Here is a 27,518-nt window from a genome sequence, read left to right as displayed (position 1 = left end):
AGTGTCCACCACTTACCCGTGAATTTGTTCTCCGACGCCTTCTTTCAGAAGAGTCATTCAACGAAGCCACCAAGTACCGCCTTGCAACACGAGTTGAAGAGAAGGAAAGAGCTGAAATCACCGCACACCGCAAGAAGACACTTGAAATCCTCGAATCCGGTCCAGAAGCGGACGAATTTGATACGCGGTTGAAGAGAACCAAAACTTTCAAACAACGACGTCGAGTAGGCGCGACTTTCGCAATGGATAGTCTTCATCCAGAATCAGCTTCGGCAATGACTGCACACCGCCGTGAGGCGGTCCGTCTTGCCCAGGAACAACAGCGAGCAGTTGTGGAGAAGTGCAAGAGATCCAAGCAGCTTGAGCCTGACTATGCTTTTGATGAGTTGATTGGTAAAGGTAGCTTTGGTAGAGTGTACAAAGGGTGAGCCATTCTCAGGGTTTTCGACCTTTGAAGTTTCCTGCCTTAACTCCTCGCGCAGACGCCAACTTTCCACATTAAAGGTCGTTGCCATCAAAGTCCTCGATATCGATGAAGCCGACTTTCATGCCTTTGGCGACCACAAAGATGAACAAATTCGGGACTTTAACCGGGAAATACGTATTCTGCGACAAGCTCAAGAGAGTGGAGCGGAAAATCTCAACCAGATGATCGAAGCTTTGCCCGTGCATAGCCAGCTATGGTTGGTGTGTGAATATTGCCCTGGCGGTAGTGTCAAGACCCTGGTAAGTCTCCGCGATTGTCCGCGCTTTGGTCAGTGACTTTTGAGAGACATGTTGTAAATTCAGGCAATGAGAGCCTGCCAACATCGCTAAAACTTGCCAAGACCCCTTTGACTGGACTTTTAAAAGCGCGAGTGTGACTGACTTTTTACTTCTGTAGATGCGCGCTACCAACGACAGACTTTCTGAAAAGTACATTATCATCGTCGCGAGAGAGTTGGCGAAGGCTCTAAAAGGTCTCCATGAAGCAGGCATCATGCACAGAGATGTGAAAGGTACGTTTGACTTCTTTATATCATATAAGCTAGCTTCTTTCCCCCTTTTATGCACGAATCTAATGGTGACTTTTTGTCTTTGTTCCAGCTGCCAACGTCCTCATTCACCAAGAAGGTCGCCTTGAACTGTGTGACTTTGGGGTTGCCACAATTCTCGACACCCAAACAGACAAGCGGAAGACATTCATAGGAACTTTGCACTGGATGCCGCCGGAGTTGTGGACAGAAAATCCGGAGTACTCAGACGAGGTAAGTTATCAGAAAAGCGCGATCACGCCCACGTTCCACGGCCCTCATTTTCTAGATAGGCAGCGGAACAACAAGTGCTTCTTGGTTAGAGGTCGAGGCTAACACAGTCTCTAGGTAGATGTATGGGAATACGGCTGCACAATCTATGAATGTGCTATGGGACGGCCGCCAAATAGCGACCTCCGCGAACGCCAACAACTCAAGATGAGGATGAGACGATTGAAGCAGGCTATTTCTCTCCCGGAGAACGAGGACTTCAGCGATGGTCTACGTTCTCTTGTCTCCTATGCACTTACTCCTGATGCCGCCACGCGACCATCGATGAAGGATGTTCTACAACACAATCTCCTCAGAGACACCGAAGCGACTCATCCGACAAGTATGCTCACCGAGCTCGTTCAAACATACTACGCATGGCTGTTCGGTGGCGGCCAAAGAATCTCTCTGTTCATGCCCGGTGGCGCAGCGGCTGCTTCTGCCCAAGGTCCTGATGCCGACATTGACCCTGACGACGAATGGAACTTTAGTATGACTCAAGATTTCGAAAAACGCGTCTCTGCAATCTTAGAGATACCTGACTTTTCGAACTTGTCTCCCGACGACACCATGTCAGGAGAACAAACACCCAAGGGGTTAACCAGACCTGGTGGTCTCTCATCCCCAAAAGAAATGACAGCAGTTCAAAAGGCCAATTTTGAAGCTCGAGTCAAGCGGGGAGCAGACCTCTCGAACATTTTTGACCAGAACAAGCCTGCTTACGAATACAAGACCAAAACCGATTTCATTCCGATTCCCGAGCAACGTCGCATATCTGACTTACCATTTCGAGCCATGCAAGAGGACCGGCCCAGCTCTATCGCATCCAATGTCATTGACCTAGGAGATTTTGACGAAGCCGACTATGCTGTCGCAGCTGCACCGAGAACAGATGACAAAATTCAGACTGCTTACGCCGCCACGCCCATGAGGGAAGAGACCATCAGACTCGCAGATGCGTCTACACTCCGTGAGAAGCGTGCTAATTCCAAAGGTCCGCGGGATCCCAATAACCAATCTCTAACCGCCAGAAGAGCCTCGTCTGCTGAGGGTGCCGCACCTCCAAGCACGTCGGCGCATGACTTTGCAATGTCTCAAGAGGACTGGACTGTTAAGAACAGAAACAAAGCCCCTGAGCTGCAAGAGCCCGCTGAGATCACATCTTCTCGACCTGGCCACGCGACAATGGACTGGTCATTCGAAAACGCCATGTCCGAAGCCGCAGTCACAATCCCACAAATCAACGTACCGTCAGAAGAGGAGCCAACTGGTATTGATCTCCCAGGCCCATCGGAAGAAGCGACCGAGGCAGAAGGCAACTTCAATCAAAAAACCAAGAAGCACAATACGATGGATTGGTCGTTCTCTTCGGCCATGGCTGAAGCAAAAGCTGCCGAAGACTCCGAAGAGCAAGAAGCTGCGGAATCGCCTCCTCCACCCACCACTATCACATACCAGAAGCCTGCCGCGTCGAGACCGACGCCAACTCGCCCGGCCCCATTAATGCGCCAAATGACCATGCCAGTGACGATCGGCGACTTTGTACAAGCTGAAGAACAGGAGATCCCTCGACCGTCGACCGCCCTGTCTGAAGCGTACAGTGACGTTTCGGCCTCGTCTACGGACGTGGATCCATTCGGCCTTGAACGCGACGACGATGACGCTGGCGATCATCCGGGCCCTGCCACAATGGACGAAGACGTTAATATGGGTGGATTCTACTCGGGAAGAGGGAGGACAATGCTTGCCGGGTATTCCTCGGCAACAACCACGCCGTTGACGGCTTCTGGCCCCCATCCGGCCCCTTATGCTTTGGGTCGGCCGGTCCGCATTGGCGAAGACGGCTTTCCCGGCCCTACTCACTCTCATCCGGCAACGGCCAACATCCACCGGGCCTCGAACTCTTCCGTCACGTCGAATGCAACGGCGATTCCTGCTGGTGGTGCCCACGGCCCCCTCGTCGCCTTCGTGCCACCTGCATCTCCTCCCAGTACGGCCGCAATGTCCGCCAACGCCTCGAATGACGAGGTTGAGGCGGAGTTGATGCGCCTGTTGGAAGGGATGCAGGGGACGTTGAATGCGGCGAGGGAGGTCGTGGGAGGACTTGAGAGGAGGAGAGAGAGGGGAGAGGAGGAGGAATGGGTGTCTGAGGAGGAGTAGGGGAGGGGAGGGGCTGCGGGGAAAAGGAGCAGGAGTCGGGGGTTGGACGACGCAATGATAACGAGAATTTAGATGAGGGAATCGAAATGTCCTGTTTGGGCATCCCATGGTCTTTGTCCATTGCATTTCCATGACAGTGCCACCGATATTCGGTGCGATGTGTGCCTGGAGGTATACTTTGACCAAGAACTCGTGCTGAGTCGTATGCACGGGACAGCATGGAAGGAGTAGGCGTCGTGTGTAGTGTGTAGTGCGTAGTGTGCAGTCCCCCGTATCCGCCACGGTTCCTTGCACCACTCGCACACATGATATGCCACGCGTGATGAATCAAGTGTACAAAAGTATTTGAATCGTTTCCGAGAGGCGGGGGGTGGAGCGGGGCGTGGCGGGCCGAGTGCGGTGGGGTCAGAGTAGATCAGAGTTGGGTTAGGTTGAATTTCATTAGTCAGTACTCGGTCCCAACGGGCGGCTAAGTAATAGGCTTAGGCGAAGTTTACCAGAGTCAAACCCCAGAAGACGAAGGGCGGAGAAGAGGAGAGAAGGAGAAAAGGATACAGGCTGTGTGTAGAGCTGAATATATCGAATGGAGCAGAACAGGGCAGGGCAGGGCAGGGCAGGGCAGGGCAGGGCAGGCGAGATGTCCTCAGCTCCGTGTCAAGACAGTTTCTTTATAAGCTCCCCATTATTACCATCACCATATATTCATAGAGTCGAGTCGAGTCGAGTCGAGTCGAGTAGTACTAAGTATCTCATCGTCCGTCCATCGCCTCCTATTAGACCGGGTGGGATGAGGCGTACAGGGGATATACCTCGTATGATGTCATCTACGTTCTGTTCTATCCTTGGGGCGAGTGACTGTAGTGCCAATCACTCGGTTAGTTGGTTGACAAGTCGGGCGATCGTTGGTTTCCCATACACAAAAATGGCCCGTCCGTGTTGATTTTCGACATTTTTGTATTATCAGTACTCCGTACCAGTCTATACTTGTGTATGATGCTATCGGGCGTAGAGCCATGGTATCAATAGACAAGCAAGGAAAAGAGAGAAAATGAAGAAAGAGAATGGTTTTATCACAGATTACGAGCTGGGTTTGTCGGTTAGGGCTTCGGGGGTGGGATCTCTCTCACCCTCTCTCCCTCTCTCTCTCTCACACAAACACACACGCAAAAGCAACACGCATACACATTACGTCCACAGAATCCAGTCGTGCCCCTTGATGGCATCCACAGCTCACAGTTCACGGAAACAACACAACACACCACAGACGCACGCTTGTTCTTTAGCGAAGAATGTCTATCCTGCTTTTGCTCCCTCCCCAAAGGTGTGCAAAGAATGGCTTGGTGGTCACAGGCGTCCGCATCATCCACTCCTCCCCGTTATTTAGTGTCGCATATCTCCCATGTCCAAAATCCGAGGCAAACAAAGACAGTTTAGATACCATTGGCGCCATTCTGGGGAGGCAACCCCACCTCGTCGGGAACCTTCTCATTCTCCATCCCCTGGAGGTTGGGTGACTTGGTGGAGCGCTTGAAGTACGACGAGACCTCGGAGTGGAAGTCCTCATCGTCGGGATGTGCCAGGTCGTCGAGCTCCTTCTCCTCGGCCCTGGCTTGCATGCGGGCTTCCCACTCACCACGCATCTCCTCGATGCGCTGCTTGAAGTCGAGCTCCGGGTCGTAGGGCTTGCCGACACCCCGGAGACGCTCCCACAGGCTCAGATGCTTGGGGTGGATGGCAATTCCGTGGTAGTCCTTCTCGCGACCGGCGCGGATGTAGGCCCAGCGGCGTTCTTGTTCCTTGAGATCGAGACCGGTGGTGTCGGGCATGAAAAGGACGTTGATGATGACACCGGCAAGACCGAACCACGGGACAACCCAGAATTTGGTCTGGGTAGACCAGTAGCTGTAGCCGACGGCGGCGGTCAAGGCGCCCAACTTCCCGACGGCAGCGGAGAAACCGTGGGCGGTGGCACGGACGGCGACGGGGTAGACTTCGGCGGCGGCGAGGAAGGTGACGCAGTTGGGGCCGAACTGTTGGAAGAAGGAGGACAAGAAGTACATGGCCTGGAACTCCTTGATGTGGTCCTTGGAAGTGTAGTACTTGAGCTGGGTACCGGGGATGATGAAGAAGATAAAGTCCATCAAGAAGCCGAGAGATTGCATGTGCTTGCGGCCATAGAGCTTGTTGTCAACCAAGAAACTGGCGAGGTAGTAGCCGCAGAGCGAGACACCGACGTTGATCAGGTTGTAGAGCCAGCCGGGCATGATGGACTTGGAGTGGGGCATGATGACACCGATGAATTCGCTCTGGAACAACTTGTTGCCGTAGAAGAAGACATCATTCATGTACCACGTGCCGGCGGTGGCGATGACACGACCACCGAAGTAGTAGAAGGTCAACTTGAGGGATTCCACGTCGTAGCCGGTGACGGCGTTCTTCTTCTTGGCAATTCTCAACTGGCGGTTGGCGCTGGCCTTGATCTTGAAGGTACGGAAGTAGATCAACCAGGCAGTGCCGGCGGCGGGGATGGCAAAGGAGACACGGTAGGTGTACTGGGCAGCGACCTTGGAGTAGGGGGCGTTGCCGCTCCCGTGGTGGAAGACCAGGAGCAGGATGATGAGGATGACCTGGTTGAAGAATTGACCCCAGCCTTGCATCAAGAAGGCGCTGACGACTTTGCGACCTCTGTGCAGACGGTCTTCTCGGGTCGAGACTTTGCCCGACCCGACGGCGTTCTCCATGCCCGAGGTGGCGGTCATGGGATACTCTCCCCCGACGCCGATGCCGTAGAAGAAGAGGGACCAGGCGTAGCAGATGACCCATCCGTTCTGGGTGACACCCCAGGCGCAGACCAGCATGATGAGACCGATGAACATGATGGTGGCATCCTGGATCAGCCCCCAACGACGACCGATCCAGTCACCAATGATGCCGACGAGGATTTGACCACAAATAATCCCGCAGATTTCGAGGTAGTCGATGGCGTTGATCCAGGTCTTGCTGCAGATCTTGTTGGATTTCCAGCAGTCGGGGAAGGCGGCTTGGAAGAGCGGCTTGATGTTGCCAATGGAGAAGAGCACGTAACCTTCGAGACCGAGACCAGCACCGGGAAGAACCATGTTGCGCAGGTAGAAGCCGACGGGGGCGAGGGGGTCGTTCTTGAAGACCTGCCAGAAGGCGGCAAACTCCCGCTTGGTCTCCTGTCTGTTGACCTGGTTGACGAACTTGACCCGCTTGATGATGGGGAGGTCAGCCCAGTAGACGCCGTTCTCGTCGTACAGGTCGTCGGGCTTGAGGAGGTATCGGAAGACGTCCTTCTCATTTGTGGTCATGTCCAGGTGAGGGTCTTCAAAGGGAGCATGAGTGCCCGAGACATCAGGGCCATGGGGAGGATTGGGCCCAAATCTCGTGACCTCGTCCTCTCCGTCGCCAGCCATGGTGTATATCAATCAATTGGGAAGGATACCCCAGGACAGATAACAACAGAGACACAGGGCTCAGCTGGCGGGAGGTAAAAGGAGGGAGTGGTGATCAGTTTTTGGAGAGGTATTGAGTAGAGAGGGGGGGGGGGGAAACCAAAGTTAAAAGAAGGGTACCAGGGCGGTTTTATGGGAAACCGAAGTGCGGCTTTCTAGAAAGTAGAAAAGCGGAGAGGCGACCCGAAAAATAAGAAACGATCTTGACGACAGCCAAGGCAGTTCGGCTGATTGGCCAAAGCTTGACAGTGGACGGACAATAGCTAAGCAACAGCGCGAGAGGGCCAGGCCAGAGTATAAAAAGGCTTGTTGCACGGAAGTGACGGATGGCTTGCAGGGGCAAGCTGATCCCAGCTGATCCAATCGACACGTCCTCGACGAGGGCCTCACCAGCCCAAACCCGCATGGAGAGAGCCACGAGTTGCAAAGGGCGCGACTCATTCGTCGACAAGCGACGGCCAGTGCAGTCAGGGTTCACGATGGGCGTGCAGCGTGCCAACGTTATTGGAATCGGCGCAGGTATGTAAGGGTTCGAGGATGATGAGATTGGGGCGGGAGGGGCGGGCGAGTGCTGCAGGTGGATGATACGACCTGTCAGGTTTAAAGCGGGCGGTAGGATGCATGATAAGAGGGCGAGAGGTTAGACGAAGGCTACCGTGTAGGGTTGTAGGTGGAGCGATGGGATGAGCATGGAATGGGACCATGAGCCCTGGAGAAGGCTTCATCAGCAAGTCAGTTCCCTCGTACTCGGGACGGGAGGTACAGTAATGGGCCATTACCGACAAGGGTCATCCTAAGCGGGACGACACGCGCAACACGCGAGACCGAGAAGTCTCGAGATTGACGGGCGGGAAGTGGGAAGTGGGAAGTGGGAAGGCGAAGGCGAAGGCGAAGGTGAAGGTGAAGGTGAAGGCGAAAACGCAGGAAGAACTACTCGGTAAAAGGAAAGAAGAAGAAAAAAACAACAAATCCAAATTAACATTGGACACACGATTCGGCAACGTCAACCTTCAACAGCCCCGAACACGCGACAACATCTGCATCTTCGCCACTACGAGGTACAGACGAGGATATTCATGACGGGTGGATGGACGTCACGGCTGAATATTCAATTAGACAGGACACAGGCTTGGGGTGCACACACGCAGATATCGCGTCCTCTCTCTTTTCTTGCCTTGCCATCTACTCGCTAAGTACGGGCATGGGAAGACAGACAACAGAGATCGGTGATGGTGCAAATAGCTCGGTGGAGCTGAGGTTGATCTGAGTCCGGCTCAAGGCACCAAAAGGCTTGAAGTGCTTGAATTCCCCCGTCCTTGGCCGTCATAACCGGTGCCACTTGCATCAACCTGCGGCTGCCGTTAGTGGCATTGAGGTACTGGGTACTGTACTTGTATGTGGTTCGCTAAGGCCGCTCGGTGTTTGTTGCTTGTTTGCTTGTGTGTTTGCTTGTTCCCATCCACTCGGCGTGTGAGCGGCGCCAGTCGCCATGGGGCCTGATGGAGATGCCTTTTGGGCAAATCTTCTTCAAACCCAGCATCACCACTAAGATATCGTGTGATCGCTTACGAAGGGGGGGGGGAAGAAAAGAAAAGAAAAGAAAAATAAAATCGGGGAATTGAAGAAGCTGCGGCGCCGTATCCATGAATCTTGCACCACGACGCGAGGTGGTTTTTAGGTTTGGTCTACCAATGGAGAATGTGCATTCCCCCACGTGCTCCCTTCGCGCAGCGACAACGGGGCCGGCGACGGGGCACAAGTACATGCCAAGCCACCAACAAGGCGTCGAGCTGTCCGATTCTGATCTAGCGGTCTTTATCGGCACGGATCAGGATCTGTTACGCGGTAATGCTGTATACACGGTACCCGGTACTGACCATTACGTGTGTCACGTTTCGACAACGGATGGAAGGGTCCTCAGTTACATACAATCTGAGATACGCATATTCTGCTGTACAAACGAGGGAGATGTTGTGGATTGATATTCAACACCGACCCGACAGCATCGTCTGATCTCTGCATGTCATTTGCACCGTCTGAATGAATCCCTGTTCCCGCCAAAGTCGCAGATGAAAAATCACTTGGCCACATCTGATTCAACCTGGAGATAATAGATGCCATTTGAGCAGGTCTGCCGGCAGTCAGTGAGTGTATAGTGCATAACAGATAGACATCCACTCATCTTGATTCGTGAAGATGACATTCCTGAAGGGGGAAAAAAAAAAGGACACAGTTGTCGCGGTCCAGGCGCACCAAAGCATCTGCCGCAGCCTTGACAGGACTCGCTTTGCACCGCCGCTTCGGGCTGGAGGTGATCTCGTAGAGTCCTTAAAAGCAGAAAAGAAAATATATCATCACACTAGCAGTAGTGGTCAGCCAGCATGGAGATGCATCCGGAGACAGATATGTTCTGGCTCCATCATGTGTCCTGCGGAGTCGAAGGACCTCACGATGAATGCTTCCCTCGAGACATCGGTTACTGACAGCACTTGCAGCACTTGCATCTGCCGACTGACAGATCCATTATTGTTGTCGAAGCGCCTGTGCTCGGCCATGTTCGCCATGAGAAGCAGAATGCTCCCGGTTTGCTGTCCACAGCATCAAAAACTCGCTGTATCGCATCTTGAGGCAGTCAACACCTGGGAAATCCAAGTTGACACGCTACCCACCAATCAGTGCTGACCTATCGACACTCTCCAGGGGGTCCTGGCATCATCTTGGCCACTGAGCCGGCGTCAATTCTCCACGTCCAGTACCGAGTAGCATTCCGCCTGCTCCCCGGAGAGTGTAACTGCAGCTCGACGTTGCATGCGGTGGTCGATAGTTGCTGTCCACGGCTACCCCCTTTTCTTCTGTCTGCAAAAGCAAAGCAGTGACAGGAATGGGCTTGCTTTTAGAAAGCTGGCCAAAATTATGTAGGCCAGCCGCAGAGGTGCTGCTCACTTGTCCACCCTCGCCGCTGGTATCCTCGGACTTGCCAGCCTTCGACCCACTGCAATGGCTGGCTGAGGGTCGGTAAAACAGAAACAAATCCTGAACGTGATCGAACTTCCTTGTCTAGAATGTGCAGACATGGCATACGCAATGAAGTCCAGGTCGCTGACACTGTTGGAGCGTCTAAATCCGCCTTCTGATGCCATCCCGACGTCGACTCCCAGCTTCGCTGCTCTTTGCGCCTTTGATGTAGTCGTTTGATGGTCTTCGCAGAAATATGGACAAAACTGAAATCTAGAGAGCTCTTCTGGGACCACTCCTGAGGGAGGAAAGTCGAGAAGGTCATAGGAACCCCAAAGTCGGATGTTCTTCCAGGAAATTACAGGTTCGGTGCCCCGTATCACCGGTCATATCACCTGATATGGGCTTTCCCTGAACTGGATTAGCATTGGTTTTCAAACGGCAAGTCTCATGGCCAAGCTGTTTCTAAACTGAACTCTGGCGATCTTCGGATGTTCATTAACGAAGATATCTGCATCGCAACGTATGCCCAGAGTGCCCAGAGCCCGTATTCACCTCTGTCAGCCTTGGTATCCTGACACATGATCTATAAGTATTCATGACATATCTGCCAATGCTGAGTGTGCAGTTGGCCTTCCCGTGCACAAGTCTCCTGTGTAGAGTGGCTGCATATCGCCAATTGAGTTCTCACGGAAGCCGCGCCCTCAACTTGTCCCTGCGCCGTCAGCAGCAGACCACCACCACCACCACCACCATTCTCGCTGTCTATATCGACAGGTTCCTTGGTTGTTTTGGCACCCCTGGATCAAAGTGGCACCTCGCCCTGTCTGGGTAGCAATCATGACACACAGGTGGCCTGATACGGAATCTTCGCCGTCGAGGGAACGGGATCTGGCATCATGCAAGTCGCAAAATGTGAACGTGTCTACACAAATAGAGCATCACGTGAAAGGCTGTGGATGCTAGTTGCCGGAAACCTCCATGTGGCGCCTCGAACTCGGACCTGCTGCTCTCGGACACAGATTCCCAAGAGGAAAAAAAAAAAAAGGGCTCGAAGGCGCCGGCCTTGAGGCGACTGTTGCCTGTACATGTCCGCTTCTTGACGGTTTCTTCCGTCGGATGAACTTTGGCTCTTAGTTTTCACGAAATCATCCGCCTCAGCGGACAAATGCACATCGTCTCCAAGCTCCTCTCGCTTTGTTTCTTTTCACTCGCAGGTCTCGAGCATTTTCTTGATGAAACTCTGTAGAGTAGGGTTCCACAACGCTGCAGCCACTCTCTCCTTATCCGCTAGTTGTTTGTTGACTTCATCCGCGGTTGAATGTGTGCCCTCTTTGATCCTGACGTCAACCCTGAATCTCGGTGGAAGTGACTCTTCTAGCCGGACCCGCACTCCCAGCCCTATGACGGTGGCTAAACTGCAATGCTGAATTGTAGGGGTGATCAGGACAGTGACCGTCTGGAGATTCGAGTTCGGACGGTTCGGAATGGTGGGCTTGATGGAGATGTCGGGAAGAGAAACGACAGCCAAGGAGCCAAGAGTAATGGGATGTTCAGGATCCGACATGGTGGCTATCAAGTCGTAAATCTCCTGGGCATCAATGGGCTCTTCTTCAGCGTCGCTGTCACTTGGCTCGAGGGATGACGGACTGGCCGGACGTGTGAAAGGGTCGACCGCAAATGATGGCGCAGGGTATGCAAAGGTCGAATGGCCGAGAGTACGGTCATCTCGGACTGATGCCCGCCGTTTTCGGGTTGGAAGATCGGATGGGTTGAGAACCAAAGGGTTCGCGTTCTTTCCGTCTTCCATCGCGCAGAGGCTAGCTAGACGGCGCTCTGTCAAGAAGGAAAGGTCTAGATTAGGTAGGCAGATTGAGAGGCTAAGAGTACGAGCTGGTGTTGAAGGAGCTGGTAAATGGAGTTTGTGCCAGAAACGTCGAAATCGAGGCGAAAACGATGTAAATTCTGGAATAGGTCACGTGGTTCGCGGCTTGGCACTGTCTTGTCGAACCTTGCTAGCCGAGGGGTAGCTGAAGCCACCCTGGACTCTTGCTACTGTACTCCTACGCAGCGAGGCAGTTCACTGATCGTTCTTCGGCCAGGGCCGGAAAGAATTCCTTGAAGTCCAAGCACCGACTCTCAGCCTTGCCGCCGACTGCATATCAAAACACAGACCAGAAGAGTGTCAAGTTGATGCCGGTTTCCCTTTCCGGCGTGGCAATGAATGGCCCCTCCTTCTCCGCCCCCCTGTCACGCCCATGTACAGCTGACGCTCCCCGCTGCGATCCACCGCCCTCGCCTTCGACTCAATTTTTCTGGAACCTTACTTCTTTCGACCCAGTCAGCCTGTTCCTCCCTGTAAGTGGCACCAAAGAGAAGGATTCTAGAAGATCGCGAGACTTGGACGCCATTGCGGAATACCTACTGGTACATTAAAAGTAGCGCAATCTCACCACATGCACTGCTGTCAGCCTTCCCATCTGCGGCGGTCGTCTGCGCCGAAGAAAAATGTCCCGCTTTGATGACAGGCGGATCACATATTATCGCGGACTTACAGTATCTGGCGGAGTTCCGCCTGTAAGTTCTTGGGATCCACAATATGTGGCTTCTGGGAAATTCTCGCAGAAGACGGAGGTACATACATCTCAGTAGGTAGAACAAATCATCATCTGCCGAGCTCGACATTTCAGAGTTCATGACCGATGACACCAGGGTACGCATTGATCCTTTGCGGTGCGCCCGAAGTTTCGGATAAGACGGGCCTTCCCGCCAACAGAGAGGTGGCTATTAGGTTAACTACACATTAATTCAGATCGACGCTCGGCATTATCCAGCTACAAGACATCCCAACCTGACATATTCGCCATTCTAGACAAAATGATGTTCTCGCATCACACTCTCCGTTCAAATGACCTGGCATCTCCACCGTAGCGGAACTCCATATTCGCCGATCAGTCATGGGTGCCCCTTTCAATTGCCTCAGCCACGGAAACATTTATCTAAATGCTTACCTATACCTCGAGTAGGTATGCTGGTGAACGGATTGACAAAGTCTGAAGACGAGGGTAAGAAGAGAACGTTGAGATGTAAACTTAGTCCTCCGTATTGCGGAGTGCTTTTTTGCCCCCCTAGAAGATCATCGAGACAAGCGTCCAGCACAAGACGCCCCATGTACCACAAACTTAGCAGTGTTTACTTCTAGCATTTCGTGTTAGGTATTTTGGTATCTCAACGGTGGTCGTGGCGCAGGCAAAAAGCATTGTTTGTTCCTGGGGGTCCACCGATTACGAAATGAATGTTAGGGGTATGCACTCGGTACACTGGAAACCATCATGGTCAGAGAGAACTCGTAGTTTGTTGCAACTGACAATTCAGGGGAAAGCCTGTTTGACCTGCGACGAGTATCCAACCCATCTGGAGCCAGGGAGTCCCGAGTAGAGAGCCCTGAAACCCCTGAGGCTTGGAACCAGGAATTAAGGAGCAGCTCCATGCATGCACAATGATCCTAGGTATCACGAAAGCCATGGCAACAGCGGCAGATGGACCAGAATCTGCATCTGGCCACATCACTCGCAGAATTTTCGTCGATATACTGTAGCACTCGATGGTTGTTTTTTATGAACCAAGTAGCCCGCTCCCCCGTAAGCTGGTGGCGCAGTCCAATATACCGAGGATCCGAGAGCGCTCTCGCTACCTGGACTTGGACGAGACTAGACATATCTTACCAGGCACAGAGCAAGAATCTGCCCTTCGGTGCTCAAAGGGATGCGACAGTCACGGGCCTGGTAGAGAGTAGAGCAGCACGACTGGCGCAGGCCATTGAGGGCGGCGAGTTTGAAGCCGAAGGAGTTGGTTCAAGCTGGGTTCCCTGAGGTTGCATTTAGGGCTGACGGCGATTGCAGCCCCTTCCAAGCAGGAGACAGGAGGCAGGAGGCCAAAAGCAACAGCTGAGCAGGGTGCGCGGGCGCGTAGGGGTGCAGTGAGCCGTACTGGGTAGGTGAAGAGGTTGACTCTTGAGGAAGTGAGCAGCTCAACGCTGATTCCTTGGTCCATTCAAGCCAGCACCACCGGCACCACCCAGCACCCCCAGCACCCCCAGCACCCCCAGCACCACCAGCACCACCAGCGCCGCCTCCGTACCACCCACGCAATTAACCACTCACCACTCACTTCTCACCACTGACCACTCACCACTCACCACTCGTCGTCCGCCGAACCGCATTCACCCTTCCTGACCCTTGCACCCCGTTCACCACACCAAAACTGGGTGTAAGAAATCAAGCGCCAATTTGGCACTGTCACCACCGTGAACTCTTCAAATCTGAGACGCTTGGAGCTGCTCGCAATTCCATGTTACTCTGGTACTGTGTGCTTGTACTTTGTGCTTGACCCAAGACCCTCTCTCCCCTTTTGAGGATCAGCATCTGGTGATATTGCGCCATCTTGACCCAAGTACGCGAATGCACTGCGGCGTCCCATCAGGCTGATAGGATACCAAGAAATCCCCGCGGGCACCGACTTCTTGGAAGAAAGGCTACCGACAGTACTGGATACTTGGGATCCCCTTGCACTCGCATGTGCGGAAGGCCATCAGGCCCGTGTCCTGTCAACCCTTCCGCCCGCTTGCCGCCGGAAACCAATTGTGTCAAGACTGGATTATGGTCCAGGCATCATCACGCCTGATGCCTCCAACTCACTGAAGATTTTGCCTCTGCCAACATTCCTGCCCAGTGTCTGATGGATCACAAGCCAGACTCTGCCTGAACCTGTGCATCGGAGCCCATTCAAATTCCCAAAGTGCCGAGGTCTGGACTCTGAAGCGTTTCGAGGTTGCGCTACACGAAATCGAGGTTGCCCCCCCCGTCGTCGACAACTTGCCGTTCGCACCAGCGCACTCTTTGGTCTTTCTCCCCATCTGTGGTCGGACATCAAAACTGGCTTCTTTTGCGACCGATCTCATTTCTGCAGCCTTTCTTATATACCCAGTCCAGCTGCCCAGCTGCCCAGCTGCTTATCCACGAGTTAGTCATTGATTTGATACGGGACAATTCCACCACGGCCACAACTCCTCGATCGAGGCAACCGCCGTTCTCGCACTTACCCCAATGTGGTGTCTGTCCGGGTGGATGAGATGCCATCATGCAGAGCTATTCGCTGTCATCCGCGCCTCCGCCGGGCCACAAGAACTATGTCTTTGTCGATGAGCATAACCGACATAAGCGGCTCAAGGTGATGAGAGCCTGTGAAGGATGTCGCCGGCGGAAAATCAAATGCGACTCCGCCACAACCAACACCTGGCCGTGCGCCGCCTGTGTGCGGCTGAAACTCCAATGCATCCCTCCGGCAGGAGGACTCGAGGGCGATTCAGGAGATGTTGCGCCCGGAAGTGCTGTCGAAGAGACAGGCGGACCTCCATCATACTCGGCCGCATCGATCGCGCCTGGCCAGCAACTTGGTCAGAGCTATGCGCCCACGGCGCCAACCTTCCAACTTAACCAAGGAGATACATATTCTTACGACGCCTACGTTAGCAATTACCAGAAGCCATCGTTTCAGGTCACGGAAAAGCCCTACGACGGATATTATTCGGATTCTCATCGGTTCCCCCGAACGCTGCATGACCCCTATCAGAATACTACTCAAACGTATGCGCAGGCCCAACACGATGAGAAGCCTTTCAGACAAGAGCGCGCTGGGTCTTCCCCGATCGACCAATTCACCGCCGAAGATCTTATGGAACACCTTGGCCAGTTGAAGATCGGCGAGAGCGGAGTGGCGCCCTATATTCGATCGGAGAAAAGCAGCAAAGAGCTAGACCCCCCCATTCAGGAACCCGACCCTGAGCCAAAGATTGCGGCTGCCTTCAGTACCGATGCGGGCTCTCAGATAAGGATTCCGCCAGCACTGATGCCGTCGCAGGAGGAGGCGATGCAGGCCTTTGAGACGTACTTCAACAACGTTCACCCGTATGTTCCGGTGTTGAACAGGAGCCATTTCTATAATCAGTGGCATACCGATCGAGGATCGATATCTCCTCTTATATTGGAGGCCGTTTTCGCCAATGCAGGTCGACTATCTGACGACCCAGCTCAAGGCGCACAATGGCTCGCTCTAGCCAACAGTAAGTACAGATAAGTCCTTTTGACGGTGCGCTGCTGACAACTGGGAGAACATGAGCCATTCTTTCTGGACAGTCCATCGCTGAGCAACCTCCAGGCCTTGTTGCTTCTGCTCAAAGCCCGGGAGAGCGCACCCAAAAGGGGATACTATTATCGTTCATGGATGACTTGTAAAACGGCTATTACGATGGCGAAAGATCTTGAATTGCACGAACACTATGAAATACACTCGCTGGGACAGTCATGTAGTTCCGATCCCGTCGACTGCCTGACCAAGACTCGAATCTGGCAGACTCTTCTGGTTTGTGAGACCATGGTAGGAGGCCCGCAGGGTGAATTTGGCTGTCCTTTTTGTACCATTCCTTGATCGACTAACGGTTGTGCAGGGCGAACCGATTTCGGCGTAGATCCGAATTCTGTTGATATCAGTGAAAATCCGCCGTGTTCTGAGCTGGACGACTACGAAAGGTCGATCTCGAGGCAATTTGCATACTTTGTCCGCAACGTCCGCAATATCCGTCTCATCACGGATGTCCACCGCAAATTGCAGAGGAAGAAGGACTGGGCTCTGGACAAAGAATTCGTGGCATATAACGCCTCCTTCCAGAAATGGCCTGATGAGCTCCCACCCGACTTGCAGCTGCCACTCCCTCCCACGGGTGCAACACCCAATGTAACCTCGCATTTTCTAGGAAACATGCATTCTCACTATCAGCTGGGGATCGTGATGCTCCATCGGCCACAGTTGTCAGCGTCTCAGTCGTTCGCTGCCGATAGTCAGTGGAGAGATCATATGAGTGTTTGTTACAACTCAGCTAAAATACTTTGTCGACTGCAAGAAGGAATCTTGGCCAAATTCGATCTGATGGGATTGCTTGTTATGCAAAGAGGGATCAATTTCACCATCTACGCCATCTTAACCTGCATCATGATTCATTTGGTTGCGCTTTCTTCCCCGGATCCAGAATTCAATTTCGAGGCAAAAGACTACTTTGTCCGACAAATGAGGATTCTCGAACGATGTGTCTCTGCTTGGCCAATGCCAGAAACAGAAGCTCAAATCAATGCGCTTCGAGCGGCATTTTCAGCTGATGTCAACAAACCCTTTGAACTCAAGGAGTCCTTCCCTCATGGTACGCCCTCTGAACATTCCCGACCATCTCCTGTATCTCCACCGTCCTTCGAAAGACAACAGCCACCGATGCAACCACAGGGACAGAAGCTTGCCGATCTTCAACAAACACAACAGACACAACCACAGCAGCAACAACAACAACCACAGCCTGGTTCTTACGTATCTCAGCATCTGAGCCAGATGACACGCCAGACTCCGTACCTCGCCACCCCACCTGTCTCGGTCTATACAGCCGATTCAAAACCTCCGACACCCATGTATGCTCAGAACTATGAACTGGAACAGACACCCTACTCAACCATACCGAGTTCTGCGGGTGGATATTACCAGCAACCGACCTCGGCGACGGAAATCCAGTGGAATCCGACCCCGATCATGGACCAGTTCGATACGGCGTTCGCCATCCCTCCGTCTGCGTTGGCTCCCCCTCCATCCTTGTACGGGGGCAGCGGTGCCTCACCTCCGGGGAACATGCATTCCATGCAAGCGAGCTTCACCTCGACGAATTCCCCCACCTACGGGACGACCTCACTGCCGAGTTATACGCCACAACAGCAGCAACCGCAACAACACTACTTTGCCACACAGCAGCCGCAGTCATACCAAGATACGTCGCCGCCGATGGTGTCCAACTCACAGCTCCCAATGTCTGCGGGGACTGCATATGCCACAACTGGCGTGGGAGGGGCGCCAATGCTCGTGACGCCTCAACAGTGGCAGCAGAGCGTAGCCAATGTGATTGACGCAGGCAGGTTAAAGAGGAGGTGGGATTATGCTCAGCAGTAGTTTGATTTGTATCAGGTCATGTCGAATCAAAGACGAAGAGGTCCCTTTGCTCCGCTTCTGGGAAATCAATCAATCCATCCATCCATCCATCCATCCATCCATCCATCAAGCATATAATAGCAAAGCGGATGAAAAGAACAACTGAGCTACGCACTCGCACGGATTCACACATTAAGGAGGGAAAGGCTCTGGGCATGGAGGATAAGAGTACATTTGTGTATGTGGGTGGTGGGTGGTGGGTGGTGGCGGTAATGACTTATTATAATGACTGGGAACGAGAGGAATTACACGGCCTCAGCTGTGCGGAGTATGCCTACTGCAATGATGCAGTTCAGTTGGTGAGTTGGTGAGTTGGTGAGTTTGGTCAGTCAGTCAGTCAGTCAGGATACTGTGCATGCATGCATGCATGTGTGCGATTCTACCTATGAATCAGAATATCCTCTCTTGGGGTCCATGGTCTTTTCTTGACTTGATTCTATTTCTGCTTTCCCCCATGTTCCTCTTGATTCCGTAGCCTGGATTGAGGCCGGCCAAAAAAGGGCTACATAGAATCAATATCCTTGGCTTCTCGGCCAAAGTATCTCTCTCCCGTGCGCGCTCGGCCTATATCAGCGCGCTGCGACGGGAAAAAAAAAATAATGAAGTGGGCCTGCGACTTCTAGCAAAGGGGATTTCGCAGAGATTCAGGGACCTGTATCAATCCCATACTTATCTCTTCGTGAGAGCCCTCGTCCACACTAGACTATGCGAGATTCTGCTTGCTCTTTTCAGTGTTCGTCGACGTTTTCGTCACGCGTACAGGCCATAAGGTATATCGCCGTCCGCGCTGGCAATGTTCCGCCACAGGTGAGCATGTTCAGTCATATCTCGGAGGAGTGATGTAGTGGGGTCTCCTTGCAGGTCGTTCCTTTCACGCAGGAGCTATGCTCGACGCGGGACATGGTTGTTCTCAACATACCCTTTTTCTCGGAGCGTAATCTCCAGATTTTCTCTCATGTTGAAAGAAATATCACAATTCTCACCGCCTCGTCAGCCATTGTCCCAGACTCCTGTCCCACGCTTCGATCCTGATAGGCATCTCCATCTGCCAAAAGGGGTTTTTGCACACGTAGTCTGCGTATCTCTCGTAGACGCCCTTCATGAGGAGATCTGTATTGGGCATGCTCGGGTCGGTGAACAGCAAGAATTTTGTCCCGCTCAGAGTCTGGAAGACCGTGAGGCGGAAGAAGGAGGATTCGAGGGATTCAATGCCCGAGGGAGCAACGGTGGGGTCCGGATACGTCCAGGTCTTGCCCGACGGGTTTGCGGTTGCGGATGTTGTCACTGGCAGTTTAGGCGTAAGGGAGCGGGTGATGGCGTGGACGCCGTGGAATGTGCCGGCTAGGACGAGGTAATCGTTGGTCGTGAGCGTAGATGTTCCCGGGAGGCCCAGCGTGCCCTGTACCGTCTGGGTCTGGTTCTGGCCCGTGAGATTCCCTGCTGCGGTACCCGGGGCGGCGGTCGGGAAGGTGCGGTGGTAGATGAGCGAGCCGGCTTTGGAGATGATGAGGAGCGCGAAGACGGGCCTGTGACACACGACGAGGAAGAATAAGAATGGTCAAATTCTCTATGCAAGCCTCGGAAGCAACTGAACGGAGGGGGACGACGGAGGGGAAGGCTTTTTCCTGCGAAAACGGCAACTTACATTGTGACTTTGTGACGAGAAAGACGAGCCAGCTGTAAAGAGAGAAGAGGTCTTCTCAAGGCGAGTTCATATCTGTTCTCGTGTCGCCATGCACCGCCAGCCCAGTTCCTACATCAGGTTCCAGTGGATGCCAAGTGTTGCCAGTCAATCGCAAGTGAGCGGAAGCAACAACATCCTTTGGAGTATTTGCATCGAGGACGCCAAGGCTGCACGGGCGTCTGTTCCCGCTGATTGACGCGTTTGCGTCTGCGCCTGCGCATCGGCCCCCAGATTCCGGCCAGCAGCAGTAAACCGAAAGCTTCTTTGATCACCACTATCCTCACTTCTCTCGGCAACATCCTCTTTTGAATATTTGACAAGCTCTGTGGCCTCGCCAATCCAGCTAGCTTTCTCGCTGTTCCTCCAGTTTGACCAGAAACCCTTGACGTATCTGCGGAACTCCCACCAGTCGACAATTACACAACACCGCCATCATGGTGCTCGAAGCCACCATGATCGTTGTTGACAACAGCGAAACGAGCAGGAATGGTGACTATCTGTATGAGAGTCCCAAAGTCAAATAAGACTAGCTACTAATGGTCTGGCAGACCTGACCGATTCTCAGCACAGAGAGAAGCCGTGTCACTCATTTTCAACGCAAAGACGTCTTCAAATCCCGAATCCGCCGTCGGTATCATGTCCATGGCTGGAACAGGTCCCAAAGTCCTCACAACCCCTACTAGCAACTTCGGCGCGATCCTGGCAGGTCTACATGAAACCAAGATCAAGGGTCACATAAGGCTAGGCACGGCTATCAGTGTGGCGATGCTGGCCCTCCATCACAGAGCAAACAAATCTCAACGACAACGGATCGTCGTTCTGATATGCAGCGAACTGGATCCGAAATTCGGGGACAAGAATGACACAGAGAAGGAACTGATCAAGCTGGCAAAGAAATGCAAGAAGAACAACGTCTCGGTCGACTTTGTGGCTTTTGGGGATGCCATTGAATCAACTACGAAATCAATACTGGAGAAATTTGTGGAAGCCGTGGGTGGCTCGTCTGGAGAGGGAAATTATCTGGCCGTCATCCCTCCCGGACCGGGCTTGCTCAGCGACAGCCTGATAACCACGCCTATAGTCAGCGTGGGTGGGGAAATGGGAGCTGGAGCCGGTGGCATGGAAGGCGTCGAGTCCGGGGGCGGAGCTAGTCGATTTGATGAATTCGGCATTGATGCGGCGGCAGATCCAGAACTTGCCATGGCATTGCGGATGAGTATGGAAGAAGAGCAACATCGTTTGGAGAGGGAGCGCAGAGCACGCGAGGAGGAAGAGAGACGGAATGCGGATAGGATGGAGACCATTACTGAAGAAGGGCAAGGCCAGCAGCAAGCCGCAAATGGAGACAATCAGGACAGCAGTGCGTCGAAGCAACCGCGGGTAGAGGATGATAAACAGGAGTGATGGTGGCTGGCTTGTATTTGTATCAGGGGAGATGGAATAAACCATGCAACATTTGTGGTCCCGGTCGACCGACCGAAGAAGATATCACTGAATGTGTCGAGCTATCCGGGGTGAGGGCGTTCCCTTCCCCAGTATCCTGTCAACTTCAGAGGAGATCGCGCATGATTCTTGGTATCCTGTGGTCAATTTTCCCTCCAAAACACGAACCCTATCCTTCCAAGAAGATCAACACCCGGCATGTCTCGCATTGCCCTTGTCATTCTCTCCGTCAGCGCTCGTAGACGGCCGCTCGTAGGAATCCGCCTCCATTGACCAGGGCGTCAGGAGGCTCTTGTTCTCTGTTGCGCGAGGCGGTTGTGACCTGACCCAGTCGTACGCATCTCGCCCCAACACTTTCCGGAGTCGCTTGCTGAGGGCGGGTCCGACATCATGTCCCATTGTGCCCGGATGGAGGGAGGGAGGGCTGCATGCTTTTTCACAAGCAAAGCTCCCATGTGGCGCGCGTGCATATGTCCCACGCCAGTCTCTCTTATCCGTCCGTATACATCCCTCTGTCCCGGATGCCCGTCGCTCTAGGCGTGCATCTCACCGCGCCGCGGCACCACTACCGCCACCGCCCATGATCCGCTCCTCGCGACTCCTCACGATCCGCGCTTTGTCCCCCGGCAACGGCTTGAGCTCGTCGCTGGGATTGTGTTCTTTGACCCCCGCTTTCTTTTTGGTCCCGGCAGCATCGCCGCCGCCGTCGCTCGTCGTCGCGTCAGGATCATGCCCGCCGTCGGCGTCGGCGTCGGCGTCGGCGTTGTCGTTGTTGTTGTTGCGGAACAGACCGTCCGGATCCTCGCCCGTCGTCAAGTACCTATCATACGCGAGGAGGCGGAGCACTTTTTCTTCAAAGGGGGCGATGTCTTCGCCGGTGACGGTCAGCGCGGTGGGTTTGCGGCGGAGCATGGTGGTCGGATGTGGTTAATTTGGATGCGCGTGGGGATGGAGGAGAGAACTTGGAAGAGGGTGGGCGGTAAATATGTTTGTACGTTGAGGTGGCTCACGGTACTCGTAGCTGTCGCCGGGCAGATAAGGATAGTATAAGATGTGGTGAGTTGTGTCACTGACTTTGTTTACTGTTTTGGACTTTTGAATGCGGCGGGTAATCGTTAAGGAGACTTTAGGTCTACGGGGGATACACCCCCGACCCCACTCACACCATCCAGTCAGCAACTACTGTACAAGTACTTGTACTTGTAGGGAATTGTACCGACTCGCTGAGTACTCGGTTCTCCGCTGCTTGTCCTTGGATTAGGCTGCTGTGGCTGCTGTGGCTGGTCTCCTCTTCCGCTCCACATCGCCTTTCAGCCTCACAACCTTGTCGCGACCCCTCCATGTCAAGAGCCCGCCCGCACGGCACTGTAGTCCCCGTCGATTCGGGCCAATGCATTCAGAAATCATCATATGCAGCTATAAGTGATGTGGAAAGAAGGCTATTAAGCATACTGAGAGTACTTGAAGCCCATGTGATGCGACTGGATTTGCGCTTCTCTTTGATTTTACCCTCCTCCATACCCTCCCAATGCCTTATTTGTCAGTGGAGGTCCTTCAAGGAGTCCAGTTCTGAGGCGCGGACTTACCACTGTTATGTTTGTCAATGCTTCAGCATTATCTCCCTGTTTAGTGGAATGTCGGCTCTCCTTTAGAGCCGAGGGGTTGAGTAGCTGTAGAGCCCAAATAGGCAACAGAAGCTGGAAATCTACCATCGCAATTCCCATGCCATTTCGTACAGTTTATCATACAAGCCGCGCTCGTCCAAGGCTGCCAGATAAGGACTCGAACCAGCAGGCGGATAGTGAGTATACTGTTCTGATGTCTAGCGTCGGCTTTGTCCATTGGTCGTTGGACGCCGTCCCGGTTGACTCTCGTCCAGTCCGCATGGATCCTTCCCTTCGTCAAGTAATGCCAGGCGGGTAAGTCGCGGAGGAAGGGTCCTGTCCCTCAAATGACGCATATCACCCTGGTTCAGGAACTCAGCAAGGGCCCGAACAGTGAAATGCGGAGGATCCAGATAGCTGGCCCAATGATTCAGAAACGAGGCTGTGATTGTTTCGGTCGGATCAGGCCCCAGTCGGTGATCTTCTAAGGCATACCTGATGGTCTGCCGCACGGAGAATTGAGAATTCCACACCACACTAATGGGCAAAATGGGACGGCGCAGCCCGTACTGTATGCGAACTCCATCGCGTCCACTGTTGAGTTTTCCCCGTGAGATGATGCCAGATAGCGTGTTGAGGCTGGAAATAAATCTGATATAACAGCCTTGTTAACGGTGGACGTATACTAGGCAGCCACGCCATTGCAGTGGCTCATCCAGTTAGGCGGAGTTCATGTGGTCAAGCGAATACAATTTTAGCCCCCAATGTCAATTCTTGATAGGTGTTCAGCATGCGCGCCTTGTAAGTTACTTCACATTTCATGGTGAGGGATGAATAGAAACCTCTTTACAGTGTAGCTAGGGGGCATAGCTGTAAAAGGGAAGTCTCATTGTGCTACTAGCAGCACGAGAAGATGAAACAACACCCGTGGATTGAATTCAATTATTATTTTGTATATATCAAGGAATTTTACGTGAACACAGGAAGGAACTACCCATTGTTCTATACCCCAGCAAGAACCAATCCTAGCTCCCTAGGTTGTGCCTGCCTGAGCAGCCTTATTCGACTGCTCCATCGTCTCACACCGTTTCGGCCCTCCTACAGTCCCTTCGGATCGGAGGTATCGATCGCTTCGATGATGACAGTAAATGAGCTAATGCTATAGCCTTGCGTACACCCTCCTCCGCTTCAACCATACCACGCCCGCAGGGATGGTACTTCTGGGCAAGACTGCCCTGTTCCGTTAACCCGTGAAACTTCACGACAAGACGAAATCAGAAGACAATGCGACTGTCCTCTGCAGAAGCACCCTGACTCCATGGAAATAGGACGCACACCCGTCCGCTTTGACCATCGGAATGGTTCATCCTCTGATTTTTCCTTCTCGCCTGCGGCCGCGTTCGAATACTGCAAATCGCGATCCGAGCTCTTGGAAGCTGTCAGTAGGTTCGTTACCTCAAGCGTGCGCTTAAGGTTCCTTGTTATTATGACACTAAGATCCCCTCGTGATGTCCCAGCAAGACCCAAGCTCGCTGTTCGATGAGGACGTGACCATCAGACCTCTAACGCTGGATTGATGGTCAACCCGCGCCACTCGCTGCCCGGCTGGGTTGGTGGCTGCCAGCTTCTTTGATTGTGCTTCTGGTGTTGAAACCACCACTGAGAGAGTGAAACCATAGACCAGCACCGGGCTGGGAGTGGCGGAGTGGCGACTACTGCTCCACAGCATCACCAATGGATATGTGCTTGCCTGAAATTGTGCGCCTTGAGCTGTTCTTTCTCTTATTACTTCCCAAGTCCGCAGGTGTATGCAATATTTGCGGCGCAGAAGCTCTTCGGATGTCTTCGTCATCTGAATTAGTTTCGTCTTCGAGAGTTAAGTCGATGACTTCTCTAAAGTGAAGAGGCAAGTTCGGCGCGGACCGAGCAAGAGTATGGACAATTTGATGATCTGGTGTGCCTTGCGGGAGCTTGAACTCGATGGCGTCCTACGCGAGGCAGCTATCGGACTCAACTCCGGGAGACGGCAACTGCAAGGGTGACAGAACACCGTCTGAAACCATCATCTCATCGATCTGGTTGTCAGAATTATCCTGTGCAGCCTTACTTCCTGAAGTTTCCTGAATCTTGCCATTGTCGGGTGGCATGCCAAGCCTCACCTCCGGAGACAATGCATCATGGACTGGCATCTTGGACGACGTTGTACTTTTTCGTCGTTGAGCAGCGTCGGTTTCAGAACCACGTTGTCGTGTTGCTCTAGGTTTCGAGGGCGTATCCTCAGCATCATGAACATTCTCGTTCAAACTGGCTGGGGATGGTTTTAACGACGTTGAAAGACTGCGAGGGGGCGGCGTGTTTGCTCGGGATGGGAGAGGAGGAGACGAGACTGTGGCCTGCGCGCCTGATGTTGAAGAGAAGAGCCTTCGACGTACAATTCTGGGTTTCGAGTCAGGAGGTGTTGGCAAGAGTGCGGCTTCAGGTGTCTTCGGCATTCTGTTGGTGGTTTCTTTTGGGGTTGTAATTTGAGTGGGCTCACTGTGTGCGCTCTCAGGTTCTGAAAGAGCATCGCTAACCCGGTCCTGCGGCAGTGTCGGCGTGTTCATAGAAGGATCTTCGGTCCTCATGGCCTTGACAGCTTGTGGGGTCTCGGCAGGCGGAGTCCTTTTTCGAGAACGTTTGCCGAGGAGGATGGAGTGATCGACCCATGTGTTGTTGCTGGAATCGTGGAGAAATCGGCTCATATGATCTGTGACGACGTTATGGTCTTCAGGCTGTGATACGACATCAAACATTGCTCGAACGAAATCGGGCTTGAGTTTGAGGCTTCGATAGGGTGACAATGTAGCAATCCAGTCAACCCAGTAATTAACCACTCGTTCAGCCTCTTCAGAGCCGATGTAGAACCATTCGTTGTGGACCTTCCTGCACGAGCTGCAGCGCAACACGTATCGGTGTTTGCAAAGGTCTGCAAACACAAGCGACTCAACTCGCTTAGCATACCTGGTCGTGCGAGACTTGTGCAGTCTGTAGTTCACGTTGCACGAAGCTTTCCATTCTTCCAGACGATGCTCGGGTTTCTCACGTTCAGCCGAATAGCCTATCTTGACATAGTGCTCAAATGTCGGATGAATGAGTATGTAAATGAAACCAGATTTGTTCTCCTCCGGGTCGAGACGTTTCGTAATGGTCGAATAGAGAGAGCCTTTCTCCGATCCAGCCCAGTAACGGCGAAAGTTGCACACGTCATCACCATTTGCCAATGTCGGCGAAGGCTGCCGAGAAGAGGAAGGATTTCTGCTCTGAAAGTTACGAGCGGGCGTGACGCGCTTATTCTGTGGGTACATTTCAGGACTCTGCAGGCCTGAGGCACGGCTCTCAGGAGAACGCTCGATTTCTGGTAGTTCGTCTTCGTCTTCGGCGGGGAAGTGGCTTGCCGTTCGATGCCGTAACAGCTTGGAGGCGATGAAAGTGCTGAAAGATGATCTGAGTGAAGTATCTTTCAATTCTGTCTCCCATCTCTTATACATGGCAGTCACATTTTCCTCGTTATCCTGGTGGGTTGGACAGTGGCAGAGCTGAGAATACCTATGTAGCATTTTGTGCGTCTTCGGATCATCCCAACGGCCCACGAGGAGTACGTCACGCAGCAATGAGGCAAAATGTCCAGCCGTTTTGATAACAGACTGTTTGCATCTTCTCTTCTGCTTTTGTAGCAAATGAATGCATTTGAAATCGGGATCTGAGGGATGGAAAACCTTTATTGATCGCTCATAGTCGGGAAAGAACTGGCTTGCTAGCTTGGCACACAGCTCTGGCCACAGGTAGTAGTTCAAGCCGGCAGACAATAAAAAAAGCAGCCACAACGTCCCGTAAACGAGTAAAGACATTGCAAACAACAACGCATGGGGGGAAAAGGGGTAGAGAATCGAGAGGCAGAGAGAGTGGCACTTACGTCCATGTTGTACTGATTTGGGCGGCACGCTCGACTCACAAACCAGCCAGGCGGAGGGCTGGTAGGGGCTACTCGGTAGGAGCAGCTCGAGATGCGACCATGCGGATTGCGTGGCGTCGACAAGGGCATGCATGAGCATGGCCACCTGGTCGCTGATTTAGTCTGGCGTCTGCCTCCGGCGAGATGCGGGTGCTCGTCGTCCAAAGCTTTCTACGGAGCTCACGAAGAGAGAGAATGACCTCGTGTTCGTCGCATACGACTACCTGGGTGGTATATTCGTACAATTTACCAGCTTCATCCGGGGGGTACGGAGTACATGTATCAAATGTATGTACCAGTACTGGGTAGAGAGGAGCTTGACGGTAACGAGCATATGGTGAAACATGCCAGCCAAAAAAGGTAAGATGCGAGGCTGACTGAAGGATTTTCGGGCAGGCAAACAGCCCTGTCGAGCAGCTAGCCGCAGCTCCAGCGGCAGTCGTAGCTCGCAACGGTTCTGCTGGCGCAAGCTTGTAGAATATTCCGCTGATAGTGTCTTGGAATGTCCTTCGAAGCGCCGTTCGGCACAGCGGCACAGAGGCACAGACATATTGATGCAAGTTCTGGGGACATTCGGCACGGTTTTAACAGTTGACTGTCGCGGCTGCATACCATGGCAACTGGCGCGAGTGTGGAGTTCATCAATCTCGCCAGGGCTGCGTCGACATCACCAAGTCGTCATTGTCAAGGTTGCCAGCTGCACCTCCCTCTATATATGGTGGAGGATGGGACAAGATATCATGATCGACCGCGGTCTTACATAGCCCCCGAGCCCTCCAAGCCCTCCTTTTCTTTTGCAGCCAAGACGATCTAACCCAGATGGGAATGCCTAGAAAGCTGGGC

At 53.1% G+C, this 27,518-nt stretch overlaps 8 protein-coding genes across 8 annotated transcripts; 3 read left to right on the top strand and 5 right to left on the bottom strand.

The window, feature by feature from the left end:
• Positions 1-242: 242 nt before the first annotated feature.
• A1O5_09344 (STE/STE20 protein kinase) lies at positions 243-3,443 on the top strand (the record flags this gene model as incomplete). The annotated part of the gene is made up of 5 exons (XM_007749923.1): positions 243-424; positions 483-726; positions 884-998; positions 1,087-1,247; positions 1,362-3,443. 5 exons carry the CDS (start codon positions 243-245, stop codon positions 3,441-3,443), a joined length of 2,784 nt encoding a protein of 927 aa, XP_007748113.1.
• A 1,430-nt stretch (positions 3,444-4,873) lies between these two features.
• Positions 4,874-6,880, bottom strand: A1O5_09343 (uncharacterized protein; the record flags this gene model as incomplete). The annotated part of the gene is made up of 1 exon (XM_007749922.1): positions 4,874-6,880. One exon carries the CDS (start codon positions 6,878-6,880, stop codon positions 4,874-4,876), a length of 2,007 nt encoding a protein of 668 aa, XP_007748112.1.
• A 4,201-nt stretch (positions 6,881-11,081) lies between these two features.
• On the bottom strand, positions 11,082-11,684 carry A1O5_09342 (uncharacterized protein; the record flags this gene model as incomplete). Its single annotated transcript, XM_007749921.1, has 1 exon — positions 11,082-11,684. The coding sequence occupies one exon, from the start codon at positions 11,682-11,684 to the stop codon at positions 11,082-11,084; it is 603 nt and encodes a 200-aa protein (XP_007748111.1).
• Positions 11,685-15,013: 3,329 nt separating this feature from the next.
• A1O5_09341 (uncharacterized protein) lies at positions 15,014-17,914 on the top strand (the record flags this gene model as incomplete). Its single annotated transcript, XM_007749920.1, has 3 exons — positions 15,014-15,995; positions 16,044-16,325; positions 16,380-17,914. The coding sequence occupies 3 exons, from the start codon at positions 15,014-15,016 to the stop codon at positions 17,912-17,914; spliced, it is 2,799 nt and encodes a 932-aa protein (XP_007748110.1).
• A 1,018-nt stretch (positions 17,915-18,932) lies between these two features.
• On the bottom strand, positions 18,933-19,772 carry A1O5_09340 (uncharacterized protein; the record flags this gene model as incomplete). The annotated part of the gene is made up of 3 exons (XM_007749919.1): positions 18,933-19,479; positions 19,599-19,706; positions 19,768-19,772. 3 exons carry the CDS (start codon positions 19,770-19,772, stop codon positions 18,933-18,935), a joined length of 660 nt encoding a protein of 219 aa, XP_007748109.1.
• A 299-nt stretch (positions 19,773-20,071) lies between these two features.
• On the top strand, positions 20,072-21,041 carry A1O5_09339 (uncharacterized protein; the record flags this gene model as incomplete). The annotated part of the gene is made up of 2 exons (XM_007749918.1): positions 20,072-20,136; positions 20,186-21,041. The coding sequence occupies 2 exons, from the start codon at positions 20,072-20,074 to the stop codon at positions 21,039-21,041; spliced, it is 921 nt and encodes a 306-aa protein (XP_007748108.1).
• Positions 21,042-21,626: 585 nt separating this feature from the next.
• On the bottom strand, positions 21,627-21,992 carry A1O5_09338 (uncharacterized protein; the record flags this gene model as incomplete). Its single annotated transcript, XM_007749917.1, has 1 exon — positions 21,627-21,992. One exon carries the CDS (start codon positions 21,990-21,992, stop codon positions 21,627-21,629), a length of 366 nt encoding a protein of 121 aa, XP_007748107.1.
• Positions 21,993-24,672: 2,680 nt separating this feature from the next.
• A1O5_09337 (uncharacterized protein) lies at positions 24,673-26,211 on the bottom strand (the record flags this gene model as incomplete). The annotated part of the gene is made up of 1 exon (XM_007749916.1): positions 24,673-26,211. One exon carries the CDS (start codon positions 26,209-26,211, stop codon positions 24,673-24,675), a length of 1,539 nt encoding a protein of 512 aa, XP_007748106.1.
• Positions 26,212-27,518: the final 1,307 nt, after the last annotated feature.

The sequence above is a fragment of the Cladophialophora psammophila genome (genome assembly GCF_000585535.1).
Source record: "Cladophialophora psammophila CBS 110553 chromosome Unknown aczJe-supercont1.16, whole genome shotgun sequence".
Lineage (NCBI taxonomy): Eukaryota > Fungi > Ascomycota > Eurotiomycetes > Chaetothyriales > Herpotrichiellaceae > Cladophialophora > Cladophialophora psammophila.
The sequence above is the reverse complement of the archived record's forward strand: the minus strand, read 5'-3'. Positions and strand labels throughout refer to the sequence as shown.